At 42.5% G+C, this 15,615-nt stretch overlaps 1 protein-coding gene across 2 annotated transcripts in view; it reads left to right on the top strand.

Moving 5' to 3' along the window:
* col17a1a (collagen, type XVII, alpha 1a) overlaps window positions 1-15,615 on the top strand; it is a 17,816-nt gene continuing 2,201 nt past the window's right edge. Inside the window, exons 1-48 of one of the 2 annotated variants that reach the window (XM_017306820.2) lie at window positions 1-156; window positions 1,886-1,962; window positions 2,130-2,171; window positions 3,000-3,452; window positions 3,532-3,573; window positions 3,652-3,705; window positions 3,809-3,856; window positions 3,984-4,133; window positions 4,217-4,312; window positions 5,545-5,616; window positions 5,701-5,775; window positions 5,848-5,892; window positions 6,020-6,181; window positions 6,317-6,397; window positions 6,484-6,528; window positions 6,637-6,759; window positions 7,325-7,612; window positions 8,362-8,412; window positions 8,482-8,508; window positions 8,579-8,605; window positions 8,695-8,757; window positions 8,832-8,936; window positions 9,020-9,082; window positions 9,162-9,197; window positions 9,275-9,328; window positions 10,221-10,292; window positions 10,776-10,838; window positions 10,927-10,998; window positions 11,128-11,154; window positions 11,239-11,274; window positions 11,364-11,399; window positions 11,495-11,611; window positions 11,688-11,759; window positions 11,830-11,898; window positions 12,096-12,146; window positions 12,255-12,317; window positions 12,408-12,449; window positions 12,525-12,551; window positions 12,627-12,671; window positions 12,757-12,774; window positions 12,897-12,926; window positions 13,805-13,906; window positions 13,984-14,115; window positions 14,205-14,282; window positions 14,532-14,657; window positions 14,740-14,814; window positions 14,915-15,052; window positions 15,398-15,547. In XM_017306820.2, coding sequence (XP_017162309.1) covers window positions 1,893-1,962; window positions 2,130-2,171; window positions 3,000-3,452; window positions 3,532-3,573; window positions 3,652-3,705; window positions 3,809-3,856; window positions 3,984-4,133; window positions 4,217-4,312; window positions 5,545-5,616; window positions 5,701-5,775; window positions 5,848-5,892; window positions 6,020-6,181; window positions 6,317-6,397; window positions 6,484-6,528; window positions 6,637-6,759; window positions 7,325-7,612; window positions 8,362-8,412; window positions 8,482-8,508; window positions 8,579-8,605; window positions 8,695-8,757; window positions 8,832-8,936; window positions 9,020-9,082; window positions 9,162-9,197; window positions 9,275-9,328; window positions 10,221-10,292; window positions 10,776-10,838; window positions 10,927-10,998; window positions 11,128-11,154; window positions 11,239-11,274; window positions 11,364-11,399; window positions 11,495-11,611; window positions 11,688-11,759; window positions 11,830-11,898; window positions 12,096-12,146; window positions 12,255-12,317; window positions 12,408-12,449; window positions 12,525-12,551; window positions 12,627-12,671; window positions 12,757-12,774; window positions 12,897-12,926; window positions 13,805-13,906; window positions 13,984-14,115; window positions 14,205-14,282; window positions 14,532-14,657; window positions 14,740-14,814; window positions 14,915-15,052; window positions 15,398-15,547 — 3,913 coding nt within the window. In that variant the 5' untranslated portion in view covers window positions 1-156; window positions 1,886-1,892. The remainder of the gene's footprint in view (window positions 157-1,885; window positions 1,963-2,129; window positions 2,172-2,999; window positions 3,453-3,531; window positions 3,574-3,651; window positions 3,706-3,808; window positions 3,857-3,983; window positions 4,134-4,216; window positions 4,313-5,544; window positions 5,617-5,700; window positions 5,776-5,847; window positions 5,893-6,019; window positions 6,182-6,316; window positions 6,398-6,483; window positions 6,529-6,636; window positions 6,760-7,324; window positions 7,613-8,361; window positions 8,413-8,481; window positions 8,509-8,578; window positions 8,606-8,694; window positions 8,758-8,831; window positions 8,937-9,019; window positions 9,083-9,161; window positions 9,198-9,274; window positions 9,329-10,220; window positions 10,293-10,775; window positions 10,839-10,926; window positions 10,999-11,127; window positions 11,155-11,238; window positions 11,275-11,363; window positions 11,400-11,494; window positions 11,612-11,687; window positions 11,760-11,829; window positions 11,899-12,095; window positions 12,147-12,254; window positions 12,318-12,407; window positions 12,450-12,524; window positions 12,552-12,626; window positions 12,672-12,756; window positions 12,775-12,896; window positions 12,927-13,804; window positions 13,907-13,983; window positions 14,116-14,204; window positions 14,283-14,531; window positions 14,658-14,739; window positions 14,815-14,914; window positions 15,053-15,397; window positions 15,548-15,615) is intronic. The other variant, XM_081611678.1, reaches the window with a different exon arrangement.

Here is a 15,615-nt window from a genome sequence, read left to right on the forward strand (position 1 = left end):
AGTCACAAAAAGCTACTACAAAAACTCTGAAGGTGCATGTGAGTCCCAGGAGCTGCAAGTCGTTTCCACGGAGAACCTGGACTTCCCGTCTTCATTCCCTGATCTGGTCAGAGGAGAAGAGCCGGACGGGAAAACGCTGCAGAAATGATCTAACAGGTAAACTCAAACACAGGTTTTTTAATGTAATAACAGGTGATTTTGCTACGTAAAACCCCTGAAAGCAACGGATCAGTGAGGCGTGTTTTCACCTGAGTGAGTTCTGCTTTAAACAGATTATTCATTAGCAAAACATATATAAATAAAAATCAGGAAAGATGGATGGAAAGTTTAAATTACAACCAAACACAAGTCAAAGTGAATGTGAGGTTTTATGGGAAACTTAAGTGGGAAGTTAATGTTATTATAACAATATCGTAAGAAATTTTATACTTCAAAAATGACTTTATAAAACAGTAAAAACAATCACTGATTTTAGCACAAAGTTAAAAACCAAAAATAAAAGACAAAAAGTTGAATGAACAAATAGAAACTGAATTAAAGGAACCATTATTGTATTTATGATCACTAATAACATCTCAGGCTGTCATCAGCAGAAATGAGCTTCAGGAAGTCAAAACATCTTATCATAAACTTTAATAAACTTATTTTTTAATAAACACTATTAAAGTTTAGTTCAGGTTTTAAAAATAATCTGAAAAATAAATTAATCTTTTATTTTTCAGAATTTAAGTAGAAAAATGTCAACAGTGAACATTTTTAGGACGGAGAAAAGGAAAAATGGGATTCAGATGGAGTTCAAACTAAAATCAGGACAGAACTTTAAACTTAACTTTAACATCAGCTGCGTCGTTAAAACACTAAAAATATGAGTTTAAATAAGATTTTCTCTTTGAAAGCAAATCTGTCAAAAATTTCCATTAAAAGCAATTAATGTCAGAAACGCAACATAAACATTTAATTATAAAAAAAACAAAAACAAAATATTACATATACTTTAAAACATACAAATAAAAACTTAAATAAGTACAAGAACATGAAAATGAGCTCCAAATACACGCTTTACTAACAACAGACATTTAAATAATCTAATTATTTATTAGTTATTAGTTGATTAATGTTTATGTGGTTGCAAAAAGTCAGAAAACTTATACAAAATGACGTACATTTAATATATTTTAATTATTTGTATGTGAATTTTTTTTGTGCACACCAACAATTGTCTCAGAAAACGGTAAAAAAAACAGTTTGAGTTTTTGGTCCTGCTGACGGATCCTGAGATCCTCAGCAGAAATTAAACTAAATAACAAAAACTATGTTGGTTAAAAATATTTATGGCATGATTTCTTCTTCTTTTTTTAAAAACACCACTTAATATTAAATTAAAGCCATTTAAAATCTGTTGATGCTCCTTGTATCCCCGACTAACGGATTTAATAGAAATGTAAGGAAGATTTTGATTAATCATATTTTGACTTCAGATCATCGGTTCTAACAGGCAGCAAACCGATTGGTGGAAATTAACCAGGACGAGAGAAAATATAAGTTTAATAATTATTGTAAAAACACCTGAAATGAACACCTGCCTGCCTGAAGATATATTTTTGATTGTCATGTATAGTAAATACCTGATACTTTCCTTTTGACATGGCTGAAACCTTACAGCTGCTCTCTGGGCAGATTCCTTTGTTCAGCAGAGTCACATTAATCAGCTCCACCTGTCTGGGAGTCTTCAGGTTAAAGCTTTAAATCAATCATGAAGCCTTGATGAAAAAAAAAGTTACATGGCCTCTGAAAAGTATGAATCGCCTCAGGTGGTAATAACACCTGAGCTCCGTTTTTGTTCTCTGAACTCTGCCTTGCAAAGTAAAGTGTGATTAATTTCCAGCTGCTGGATGGACAAGGTGACCGCAGTGAAGGTGGTGAGCTCAGGTGGAGGAGCTGCAGCCAGCAGCAGCTCAGGTGGTGAGTGAAATTATGACACGTGAGGTTATTTAATGGTATTTTAAGGATGTCATTTAAATGAGGGAGAAATTAAATAAGTTTCATAAATTTGTATTTTTGCAGGTTTCTGTTTATGTCAGAAACTAATATATTGGATTTAATTACTCACTGTTGGGTTTTTTCTACAGTGGTCAAAAAATCAGTGACAACCTGTGGAGTTACATCACAGAGTAAGTGTTTCTGTTTTCACACCTGAAAATCCAACATGGCTGCTGCACATTGGGAACATATGAGTATCGTAGTGACAGTTTTGTTTTTGTGTCATTATATCCTTTACTGTATCAAGCTAAATATATTGGAACCATGTTTCTCTTAGGTTTTATGCATAAAATACATTGTTATTTGTTGTATTAAAGATAATAACATCGTTGCACTGAGTTCAGTTTCTTTCCGTCATGAAACTGGAAAATATTTGGATGTTATTCCCCAAATTAAGAGACAACTGAAAATGGAAAACACACCAGAATTCTTCTACTTACTTATTTACATATTCATGTTGCATTAAAATATCGAAAGTAAGTAATTGGAAGGTAAAAAGAAATGGATTTAAGTTTTAAGTTGTAAAACCAAACATGTAAAACCAGAAAAACAATGATAAATATGTATCAGTGCTAATCAGACTCTCATCATTCATTCCAGTAAAAAAGTAAACATGATCTAGTTTTTTTCATTTTTACTTGAATAAGAAAAAAAATAATTAGCCAGCAGCAGAAATAAGTGCATGTAATAAATGGTTCTGTTATCAGAAGGAGGATGTTCAGGTTTACGGTGATAAAACATGTTAAGACATGCGGTGGGAAGGTTTCCAAATAAAAAACTCAAACATTACTGCTCACTTTTCAGATCATATATGAACTTTGCCAGTTCAGTCTTGCAAATTGAAATGGGTTTCAGGAATCTGATGTTTTTCATCCAGTGTTCCCTCCAGGAATTTTACTTTGATAAAAACAGGGAAAGAAATCCGGTATTTTCTGATTTCTCTCCTTCGTTGCTTTCAGGTGATTTTTCTTTCAGCTCCGGTGGCTCAGGTGGAAAAGTTGCAGCAGGAGGATCGGAGGGTACGAGCAGCTCAGTTCTGATCAAATCTAGCAGATCTGGAGCCGGGAACGTACGCGTCTCCACCGTAGGAGCTTCCTCTGCCCAGTCCTCAGGTCAGAGGTCAGGGGCCGCTGTGGCCTCAGGGAGAGGAGAGCGGTCTAAAGAGGCCGGAGGAGCAGGAGGAGGGTCCTCTAGCATGTCCTACAGTTTTGGAAGTGGAAGCAGAGAAACTAAAAAAGAAGCGGGTCTTGGTGCTGTGACCGTTTCCACGGTGACCAAAAGCAGCTACGCATCAGGAGGGTCCAGAGAAGGGAAGAAGGGCTCGCCATCCTCTGGCATTACGTACTCACCTCCTCCAAAGGAGAGGAAGAGTGTGACCACCATGGCAGCTGCTCTGTCAGACGTCTTTGACGGTTCGTCTCAGGTCACGTCTTCTACCGTTTGCAGTTTCAATACCGGGCGAGTTTTCATTTGATCCTTCTTGTGCTTCAGAAAGCTCTGATTCTTCCCTGGAGTACAGCAGGAAGGAGTATGGTATGTGGATTTTCTGTCAAGTATAACTGATCTCAGTTTATAATGCTTCATGATGCTGATCTTGGTTTGATTTTGCAGGAAGTTCAACTGCAACTTCAACTTCAGCCACTAGAGGGAGAACTCAAAGCAGAGGTGCAATAATGACCTTTAAACTAAGGCCTTTTTCCCACAGTTTTACAATTAATTTTAAATAATCAGCCTTAGCTAATAGAGAATTCATTACTTTTGTTTTTAGAGAGTGAGATCAGAGCCAGGCTTCAAAGTGCTTCACCTCCAGCCAGATGTGAGTCCTTCACTGATTTGTCTTCTCACCTCTAAACATCCAACCTGAAGCTCTTCACCTTATTGGTCCTTTTGATCAGATTTAAAACCCAGTCATGACGGAGTTCCTGGTGTTTTGTTTCTCTCAGGGACGGAGCTGGATGATGTGAAGCGCCTGCTGAGGGGAAACCGCTCCACCAGCACCAGCCCCACCCAGTCCCCCAACAACACACTGCCCATCCCCAAGAAGGCCAGTGTGGAAGCCAAGGCCACATCTGAGGGCTCCTCAGGTCCCATCGGTCAGCTGCAGAGGAACATTCATCTGTGCCGAGCTTCAGAAAAGCGGTTCATCCGTTCACCGTGTTTTTGTGTTCTGCTGTAGATCAGTACGGCAGCGTTTGGTCAGGGGATGTGAGCAGTGGATATTACAGCACAAACCCCAACAACTACACCGCTACCTCCCACCTTTACCCGTCAGGTCAGTCACAGAAACGACATGTTCACTTTTAACTGTGTGTTAAAGAAACCAAACAGGATGCAAAATGTTAGCTTTCCCATGTACAACAGACATTATAAACCCTCCAGACCTTCAGAGTTTATTCCTTAGTTCCTACTTAGGAATAAATTCTTGGAAGTTAAGGGTTTTTCCCCAAATGTGGAGTATCAGGATACTTTACAGGAACTTCTGAGTGTTTTCTGAACTTTCCAGAACTTATAAGGGGTTTTAATTACATTTTCATGTTATGTTCCATGTCCTTCTTTGGCACTTTGTGGGAATTTTCCAATTATTTTCCTGATTTTTACAGGAGGATTTGTGTTTTGATGGTATTTTTACATTATGTGGATACCAAAACTTAAAATTTACAGGACATGTAAATATCGTTTACTATTGTTCCTCTTTTGTTTTGTTTGCTTTTGTTTAAAATTTAGTTTGTTTGCGTATAACTTTATCGTTTTATTACACTACGTTCAATAAAGTCAAATCATATCAAACAGACTATATCAAACTCATCATATCAATAAATCATATCAAACTTTCTTTTTAACAAATAAAACGTTTCCTGGAACTTAGTGACATGTTAGTGACATGTGAGTCCCAGGAAAACACTTTCTAAGTTCCAGGAATGGGACCGTTTGTACCAGAAAGCTGCCTTGAAAGTTTCCAGAAAGTCCCCTGTAACTCCAGTACACATAAAAGCTATAAGATGTGATCCCTAAGAAATGCAAGATAAAATTCCTTTTATTATAATGACTAAAAATGAAACACTGATAAAAAAAAATTATAAATGTGATCAAATATGATCCAGATAATCTTTCCTAGCAATCAAAAGTTTTCTTGCAAGATTTTGACAATGGTCAATTAGCAAAACTCGACAATTTTGCATCTTACAAAACAGGAGTGAGTGAGTTTGCTTTTCAACAAATAACATTTCCAACGTTCATAAAGAAAACCAAACAAAATTTAAAAGTTATAGCAAACTCATTAAAATTTGTTGTTTTCTGTCAGAAATTTACTCGTTCATACAAAACAATTGATGACATTTCAATAATCAACATGATTCACAGTGAAAGTACAGAAACGCTTCCATCTGAGCTGCTGATTAAAAAATAATAATTTTAGCTGCTGCTTTAACTGAGAAATATTTGAAGGTTTGATTGTCCAGGCTGCTCCTGTGACAGATGGACAAACCGTCTGTTGTGTCCTGCCAGGTGCAGGAGTCCAGAACAACCGGACTCTCGGCTCTCCCTCTGTGAACGCCGGACAAGCTGTCAGCGGCTCCGGTTAGCCTCGGCCTCTCCTTTTTAGAAGGTTTGCTCCTGTCTTTACCTTCACATTTTCACTGCATGTTGGGTTCTCTGTTGCAGTGCCAGTATACGGTGTGCAGAATAACCTGACCAGTCCAACGGTCCTCTCACCCGCTGGTGCCGGCTCACAGATAGGTAAACCACTGATCCCAGCATTTCAACTATAAAACTCTGCTCATACTGTAACATGTTTTGGTCTGGTTGCAGTTTATGGCGTCCAGAAAAATGTGTCTGGACTCACTGCACCCACAGGTGAGGAGGCAGAAAAGGTCCTCAGACTTTATCATTCTTTTTAGAAATTTGACATTTCTGTCATCAATTGACCACTGACTACTCCCAAAATACAAGGTTACATATGAAGTTGCCTTGTGTCTCATAGTGAGACCCAGCAGTCCCACCAGCTATGAGGCCTCAGGGAAAGACTTCAACTTTGTGCTGATAGAGAAGGAGAACGCTCCCATCAAGAAGGAGACGGAGCGGCTGGTCATGGCCAAAGACACCGGGAAGCAGTTTGTGTCCGCTGCGCCTGCCACTTACTCAGGTTTTAACTACACTACACCTCTGACAGAAACAATCAAATTCAAATTCTGCAAATGCTTAAATTTAGATTTATTTACACATTTGTCTGAAGGAGTCTGACTACAGGTTTGATCATTGGGAATATCTGGTCTTGTAGGCACTTACTCTGAGGACTCGCTGAAGAGGGAGAAACAGAAACTTTTGTCCAGCGCAGTGGATGAAGGATCTGATGCCAAATGTAAAACTTTTGAGTGTTAGAGTTGTCATCCTTTATTGTTTTGTGAAGTCATACATTGATGTTTGTTTTAAATGTTATTACTGTAGCTTCAACCTTGAAATCTACCACAAAAGACAAAGCAACATATGCAGGTACCATTTATTGAGTTATTATGAAACCATGGACATTATGCTGTTCTGACGTACTGGTTAGCATCAGAAGCTAGCTGCTAAACTCACACCTGGCTGTGTGTTTCTCAGAGATCCGTAAAGACGAGTTGGGTTTTGGGTTCTGCTCCTGCTGCAGCTGGTGGAAGTGGCTGCTGGCCCTCGTCTGCACCCTGCTGCTCCTCCTGGGGCTCCTCTTCGGACTCATCACTTTGGGTAAGAGACAAAAATCCAGAGGAAAAAAAAAGATTCTTTTTTGAAAAGTGAGCTGATCACCCAGACCCAGACCTGACTGCATCAGTACCTTGCAGAACCTCATGGGGATTTACCAAGAGGCAGTTCCTTTGGCGAAGGCCTGATCACCTGGTCTTCTGTCATAAGGCCTGGATAAAGGATGGGGTTGGTTATTCAAAGTTTGTGCTGAGGTCAGTCTCATCCAGACTGGAACAAGAAATTTAAGTGAGAGTCCTGCTAGCTCAGAGCAAACCTAAGATTCCCTGGAGAGATTACATTCACACCCCATTGCTGGTTTGGGAATGTCTATGAGTTCCCTCACATGACCTGGAGGAAGCGGAGAGAGGGAGATCTAATGGATCTTTGTTAACGTTTTGGGCCTATGAACCGTCTTGGATAAGAGATGGAAGAATTGATGAATGACACCTTCAGTAGGCAGCAGTCATAGGAATCTATTTGATAAAGAAATTATCTGTAAAACAAATAAATTCTATCTATAAGCACCAGGTAATCTTCTTTGGTGCAATTTCTAAATGTTTGTTCCCAGGCGAGGAGGTGAGACGCCTGAAGAACCGTGTGGATGCTCTGGAAGCCGCCCCTGGCAGTGCATCAACCAGCCGCCTGCGGTCTTCCTCCGGCCTCAACATCATCGACCCGCCTGACTCAGCATACATTGAAAGAACCTCTTCTGGTTCCACCCTCACCCGCTCCGACAATTCAATCAACCTCGGGCCTGGAGGAGGCACAGGAACCGGACCAGGACAGGACAACGCCGCCCTGCAGAGAACCGTTCAGCAGCTGCTCAGGACTGAACTGCAATCAAATGCTATGAGAGGTGTGGAAACAAAGCACCAGGTTTTAACACACACACACACACACACACACACACACACACACACACACACACACACACACACACACACACACACACACACACACACACACACACACACACACACACACGCACACATGCATACACACACATGCATACACACACACACGCACACATGTTTGCGTGGCTATCTTTGTGGGGACTTTCCATTGACTTCCATTCTTTTCTACAGCCTAAACCTTACCTTTACCCTTTTCCTAACCCTAACCATCACATATCTGACCCTAAGCAAAACTCAATTCACACCTAGCCATATTCTACGCACCTTACACAGCACATACAAACCAGAAGGTGGCTCCCTGGAGCACACTGCAAGCACCATACACCATCCATAAAGATAGTCCCCTGTTGCTCAAGATGGTTCTTGATCTCGAGTGAGAGTGCACTACCTATGAAGAAACAATATGAGTTGGAACCAATCGTGGTGGACCCGCATACCTTGAGAGAAGATTCTCCAACCTTAGTCCTAACTCTGACCCCTGACCCTAAAACAAGGTTTCCCCTTGTGGGGATCAGGCTCCGGTCCCCACAAAGAACAATTGGTCCCCACAACGTAGTATGTGTCAGGAAAATCCTCCCCACAAGGTATTACAAACAAACGCGCACACACATGCACACGCACACGCACACACATGCACACGCACACACAAAACCAAGCATTTCTGAGTTAAAGGGCTTTTTTTGTTTTGCAGAAACTCTTGCTTATTCTCTTAAAGGAGAGAAGGGAGAACCGGGACCTAAAGGTACTCACTAACCTCACAGTAATTTAAGATTGATTCATATGTTCATACTTATAAAGCACCTCTGTACAGGTGATCCAGGGGCACTTGGACAAAAAGGTGAGGAAATACTAAATGTTTAGTAGTTCATAAACCTGAACATAGGAGTAAAAATCTGTCTGCTTTTTAGGTGATAGCGGTTTTCCTGGACTGCCAGGTAAGACTCTGGGCAAACTAATCCATGTTTTATTCTTCCAAAGAGGTACAAAACTTGGCATAGCTAATCAGTTCTTTTTGTTCCTTAAGGTCCTCCTGGACAGATTGGACACTCAGGACTGGATGGACCAAGGGGACCAAAGGGAAATCCAGGTAATGGAAACTTGACTTATGTTCCTGTTATGAAGTTCAAGGAAAAAGCTGAGAATCTCCTGGTTTCTGTCCAGGTGAACCAGGTCCAGAAGGACAACCAGGCCAGAGGGGACGGGAGGGACCAATGGGCCCCCGGGGGGAGTCAGGACCGCCTGGTGTTGGAGAGAAAGGAGACAAAGGTTGAACTAGATCACATTTATTTAAAACAAGTTGAGAACGTGCTGGAAGGGCAGGAAGTGCTGATTTGATTATGACTCTGCAGGTTCTCAGGGTGAACCAGGACGTCCTGGTCCTGCTGGAGCTACTGGACCCATGGGTCCAAAAGGTAAGGACAGGATTCACATTGGATATTAAATCAGTAGAAATAAAAGTTCTTCACCCCCTGATTACTCTGTTTGCTTAAGGTGCTGTTGGAGAGCACGGTGTCTCTGGAGTCCCAGGTATAAAGTTAGTTTCAGTTAATTTCTTTATGTAAAAGTTGATTAGACAGTAATTAATGTTATATTACCTTAAACAGGTGTACCTGGTCCAAAGGGATTCCAAGGTGAAGCTGGACCGTCTGGAGCCAAAGGTACAGAAACTTTATTTCAGCTCACACTCTCATTGGGGTTTTCTCAGACTGGTGAAAACTCTGGACCCTCGACTGGTTGGTCCAGGAATCAGCAGAGTCTTACTGGAGGCATGGACTCTGCTGAAGTCTTAAACAATTGGATCTGGTTTTACCCGATAGCTAACATTTAGCCGTGGCATATATAATGCGCCAACTCGACCACAAAGGAAGCTACGTGGTGAAGCTAACTGGAAACTGTGTTTGCTGTAAACAACCATCCACACTGCGAGAGAGAAGCGCCGAGCCGAATACTAAACATTCCTCTTGCTCTGACTTTAATTGCTCCGTATTTGGAAGTAGGACCAACACGGAGTGAATGGCTTCATTCACCTCCTCTGTTGCCATTTCCAAACCTCAACCACAGCCAGGCTACAATTCAAAAGCAGCACAGAAACACGACACCATCTTTCACAACTCCTCCTTCTATCTGCTGATTGGCCCGGTTGAAGTTCAGCTGGAGAAATCAAGCTTGTTGTGACAAATCCTAGATGTATGCAGATGAGAATCGAGTGGAACTACGTAAGAAGGCAATGGCCGGGCTGTTATTCTAGTAGCTCATGTGGAACAGGTGTTGAACAGCCAGTGATGGGCACCATTAACTCAAAAGTTAAATCACCAAGTATGAAGCTTAGTTCTGGTAATATTCACAATTTTAGTGGAAGCTAATGCTAAAGCACCACTAGCATCAGTCATGTTGATACCCAACATGAGTCAATGCCAAAATATGCTACAAGATAGCATATCACCCTCAGCTATCTGGTTTGGCATTGTTATTATACAGGAATATTCTATATGAAGTAGCCAATGCAAAGTTATAATTACTTCTGTTCTCCATCTGCTACGTGTAATGCAGGTGACCGTGGAGCACCAGGTGTTCCAGGAATTAAAGGGGACAATGGAGAAAGAGGACCTCGTGGACCAGTGGGTGCGTAGCAACAGAGCTGGTTTATGTCTTTAGCTACTTTAACTACTCTTTAGCTACTATTAAAGTACAACAGCTCAGTGTTCCTTGTTTTCCTTGGCTCTGAGACTTCTACATGGCATGTAGTTTTTAAAAAAAATTGCCTTTGACAAAGTGTCAAAAGAGGAATTGTGTAACTGTATGAGGAGGTCAAAGATGCAAGAGAATTATGTGTTGGTAGTGAGAAATGGACAAGAGTAGTGGTGAGGTTTGAGGAAGAGTATGCCATGGAGGGAAACAGGTTGAACAGTTCAGGTACCAAAGGAGAAGAGATGTGTTCAGCCATCCAATACAACAGACAGAGCATGAGAGAGGTGAAGGACAGCATGCAGACTGGAGAGGAGAGGAGAATATGAGTGACAATGATGTTTGTAATTTAAAATGTTAGCTTCCAATCTGCCTCAAAGAAAAGCTTCAGTAGATTATATTGAAAGAGTTTTCTTAAAGGTGAACCAGGAACTCCTGGACCTCAAGGCCCATCTGGACCAAAGGGATCTAAAGGAAGTGGTGGTGAGTGGAGAGATGGAAGATCTTACTGCAGAGCACTGCAGAACATCTGATCCACAACGTAGCATTGACATCTGTGCTTTAACTGCAGGTGAATCGGGTTCAATAGGACTTCCTGGTGCTAGAGGTTTACCGGGTCTCCCTGGTGACGTTGGTCCCCAAGGTACTAAATTCTACATACAGCTAGAAATATTTTCTCTGATTCTGTCTGAAAAATGTTTAAGGATGTTTTAAACTCACCAAACTATGATAAAAATGAAAAATCCTTCCAAATAAACTGTTTGTTCTCCAGGTCCTCCTGGAATCCAAGGACCCCCAGGTACACAGCGCACACTTTTACTCCTGTAACCCAAACTGGTTTGGTTTCCTACGTTTTAAAGTACTTTTCTGGTGCCTGATGCAGGCGTTGCAGGAATTCCAGGCCAGCCCGGTGGTAAAGGTACAGCTTTCTTGTTTTTCCTTTGTGATAAGTTTCACACTGTAAAGGAAACCGCCTGGAAGGCTTGAAATGATCGTTCTCTTCTTCAGGTGAACCAGGATTTCCTGGTAAAGTCATCGGCCCGGGTGAGAACAGCCTCATGTCTTCTCCCAGCATTGACCAGGAAACCCCAGTGTCTCTTGAATTCAGTCTGGTTTCTTTCTGTTTCCTTCATATCCAGTAAACTCTGACACTGTGGCCATTCCTGGACCTCCAGGACCAGCTGGACCGCCAGGTTCTGCTGGGTCCCCAGGTTTGTCTGGTCCCATTGGTCCTGCTGGAGTCCCAGGCCAACCAGGTAAGCCAGGTCCCCTCAATTTATTGTTGCATGTCTGAAAAAAGCCTTGAACAAGGCACATTTTGTAATTATTTAGGTACAAAGGGAGAACGAGGGGATAAGGGAGAAAAGGGAGACAAGGGGGACCAAGGTCAACGTGGAGAGTCAGGTAAGAGCATTCGAATTACTAAGAAATGTTTTTGATATGCATTTTTTAATTCACAACAAACTTGTTTCAGGCACCGGCCTTCCTGGACCCCCAGGGCTCCCAGGGTCCCGAGGTGAACCTGGACCTCAGGGGCCTCCTGGTATGTTTACAGCAGAGGTGTCAGCATCCTGCGTCTTTAGATTCAACATCACCTGAATAAAATGACTGATTAGTTCCTCATGAATTAGCCATTTGTTTGTGCTGAGTCAGAAAAACATGCAGGCCACCGGCTCTTGAGCCGATCTCTTGATTTGAAAGAATTCAGAGCAAACGAATGACGTTGTCTCTGGTGTCTAGGTGAGGGTAAGCAGGGGCCCCCAGGCCGCAGAGGCCCTCCTGGAGATCCAGGTAAACACAAATTTAGTTATATCAACATTTGATAGAAGAATGTATCATCAGCATACAGAGCGATCTGTGTCTGATCGCATGTTGATTTTCTGATCTGTTTCCACTCAGGTGTTGGAAATCCTGGACCTCGAGGAGAGAAAGGAGAGCCTGGCAGCTTCTTGCCAACATCTGGTTAGCAAAACAAATCATACTGTCCTTAAACCTAACCATACATTTTGTTTTTGTGTGACTTTTGATGGAATTTTCAACATTTCTCCTCAGAAACCTTCTTTGCGGGACCACCAGGACCTCCAGGTCCACCTGGTAGGGCTTCGTAAAGTTTAAGAAACCATATCTTCTCCTGTAGTTCTATCATCTCACAGACTGATCTGTGTTTAGGTAAAGAAGGAGCACAAGGATTCCAAGGTTAGAAAATATGCAAGTATTTTGGGAAAACCTGTATTTTGTAGTGTGTGACTACATGTACGGATTTTGTTTCAGGTGAACCAGGTCAGCCGGGGCTTCCAGGGAGTCCAGGGGAACCAGGTGCTGTTAAGTGGCCAAACTGTTGATGATTGTCTCAGTAATGATCCTTCAGTGTTTGATTTTAAATCAATGATTTCTGTCTCAGGGTTCCCAGGACCTCCAGGTAACTCAAACACTGGGCGCGATCTTCTTCAGGCCATGATGCATATTATTTTGAACCGTTTCAGAGTTTGAATTTCTGAGGATTTATGATGAATATTTCCACTTTCCTTGTGTGTCTTGCAGGTGGCCCAGTAACGGCAGGAGGGGAACCTGGTGAAAATATATTTTATATTAAATATATTAACATCTACAAAGTGCTATGCTCTGGAGGTTATCAGGTCAACAGATTGTATGAAGCATGCTGCAAGATATTCTGTAACCAGACCCAGTCGTATTAAATGTGATCCAGAGAACATGCTAACCAGGATATTATGATATCTGATGATGAAGTTTAGATAGTTGACCTTAAAGGTATCCAGGTAGTGTGTTCATATCAAGGCAAACACACACACCAGGTTCTCTGCTGTCAGTGAGTTACAGTGAGTTTGAAAATGTAAGCAGGACCAGCCAAATCATCACTCCACCACCACCGTGCTTTACAGTCAGCCTGAAGTGTGCAGATATTCTGTTTGGCTTCCTCCATCCATGGCGCTGCGCATCGTGGCCCAACATCTCTACTTTGGGTTTCATCTTTCTGAAGGACATGGATCCAGAAGCGTTGGGTTTGATTCAGGTGCAGCTCTGTAAACCCAGGTCACAACTTTCCAAACAAGCTTGTCTGTTTCTAGTCATGCTTAGAGATTCATTTCTCTAAGCATTGCAGTCTGACCTCCAGAGTTCAGAGATCTTTGTGTCGTTTCCTTCAGTGGTTTTTGTTGCAGCGCCTCCACAGGCGAGGGGGGGAACATGTTGCTCAAAGGGTTTGGTTGGTTGACTCAGCAGTGGGAAAGAAAACCACAGCAGCTGAAAATGGAACAAATTGAACTGAATCTACTAAATCTATCAAATGTGAAAATTCTATGAGTTTTCAGGTGCTGACATCTAGTGGTGATTACCGAAACTGCATGTGAAACTTTGTGTTCAGTCGGTGTGTTATTGCTGTTTGGTTTAATAAATTCTCATCTCCTAATACATTTTTGTTATTTTTCCAGGAAGCTCATTCATTCCTGGACCACCGGGACCGCCGGGACCACCAGGACCACCTGGGAGTGAATCACCTGCTGTTGGCCAGTACATTGCTGACTACCTCCAGAGTAAGACTTTCAGTTATTTTTTTATTCTTGTAACATGAGTCAAAGAGCTTAGGAAGGCTTTCTGCTGTGATCTGCAGGCGACAGCATCAGACAGTACTTGGCTGGACCTCCTGGACCTCCCGGACCTCCTGGAGAACCAGGCTCTTCTGGTGTTTCAGAAGACGCCCTGGTGGATAACGTAGCCAGTCGAGTAATTTCCTACATCCAGAGTAAGATCACAATGTTGGACATTTCCCACTCCAGTCTGAAGGACGCAGCTCTTTTTCTGACTGTTCTGATGTTTGTTCTGGTCATGCAGGTTCTGGCCCGGGGGCACCTGGTCCTCCTGGCCCACCTGGATCCGTCTCTGTCAATGACATCATCAGTCTACTGCAAAGTAAGTGGCATCAAATCACAGTGATGAATCTTAACAAGATGCAGTAGGGTTAGAGTAGAGGGATGGTTAGGAGAATAGTAAACGGGTAAAAGTTGGAGCCTCTTGCCTTTAAGACAACTGGATCAAAGGATCCACATGTCTGAACACCAACATGGAGAAATTAGGAAAAGTTAAACAGGTGATAACTATTCATTGTGAAACATAACCAATATGTTCCTATTGTAATGACGGTGGACATCTTGTTTCCAGGAGATGAAGTGAGGGTATACCTTATGGGTCCACCTGGCCCACCAGGTCCTCCTGGAGGTCCAGGTATCGGCGGCTTGTCGATTAACCCCCAGGAGGTGGCTGAACGCGTCTACAGCCTCTTGAATCGTGAGTGCTAAGTTCATGCTTTATGTTCAGTGAAGGACAGAAGTTTTGTTCTGTCTGATTGTCGGGTTGTGTCTGTCACCAGAGAGAGGGGCGCTGGGTGCACCTGGAGCTCCAGGTCCTCCTGGGCCTCCAGGGCCTCCTGGAAACCTGCTGGCAAGTAAGAGCTTTAATCATCCAGGAGCGCAGACTCCAATATCCAAACTATTTGATATCACTGCATTGGCATTGTCATTCTGATTTGACCTCTGTTGTTCCAGCTGGGTTTCAGTCTCTTATCGGCCCTCCAGGACCCCCTGGTGCACAGGGTGTTCCTGGACCACAGGGTCCGCCCGGCCCCCCCGGACCACCAGGATTTGGGAGCTACGTCAACTCGGACATCCGTGACTACCTGCAGAGTGAGTTCAGACAAGAGATGCATCTGGTGAACTGAGCCTGGAGAACCGCTCAGTGTCTGTTCTGTACGCCTTTATCATTCAATCTGCTTTCTTTCAGATAAATTGTATACATGGATGTTATCTTTATGTTTTTGTGTAAATGTTGATATTTTAGCATAAATCTTCAGTGTGTGTTGGCTCCACCCAGCTTGTGAATGTTTTATATTTGTCTGGGGACGGACTCATGCTTTTACGGGGAGGACAGTTCCACCTTAAGTTGATTGAAGTTTTGCCGATGTTCCCATTCTCCACTAATTATGGAAGACAATACTAACCCTTTGCTTTCCTTTCTGCTGCCCCCTACAGGCGTTTCCCTCAGAGGCCTTCCAGGCCCTCCGGGGCCCCCTGGACCAGAGGGCCCTCCTGGTCCAATCGGACGAATGGTTTCCTTTACAGACCACAACAGAGACATGCTGAAGCCTGAAAGACAAGATTATGTCCGGCCTGAGTTTGATGGTAAGGAGAAGCCAACACAGAGTTCTGGACCAGAACCGGGTCATGATGAACGAAGTCTCTTATTTTTT

Source organism: Poecilia reticulata, chromosome 1 (assembly GCF_904066995.2).
Source record: "Poecilia reticulata chromosome 1, P_reticulata-male-v2, whole genome shotgun sequence".
Lineage (NCBI taxonomy): Eukaryota > Metazoa > Chordata > Actinopteri > Cyprinodontiformes > Poeciliidae > Poecilia > Poecilia reticulata.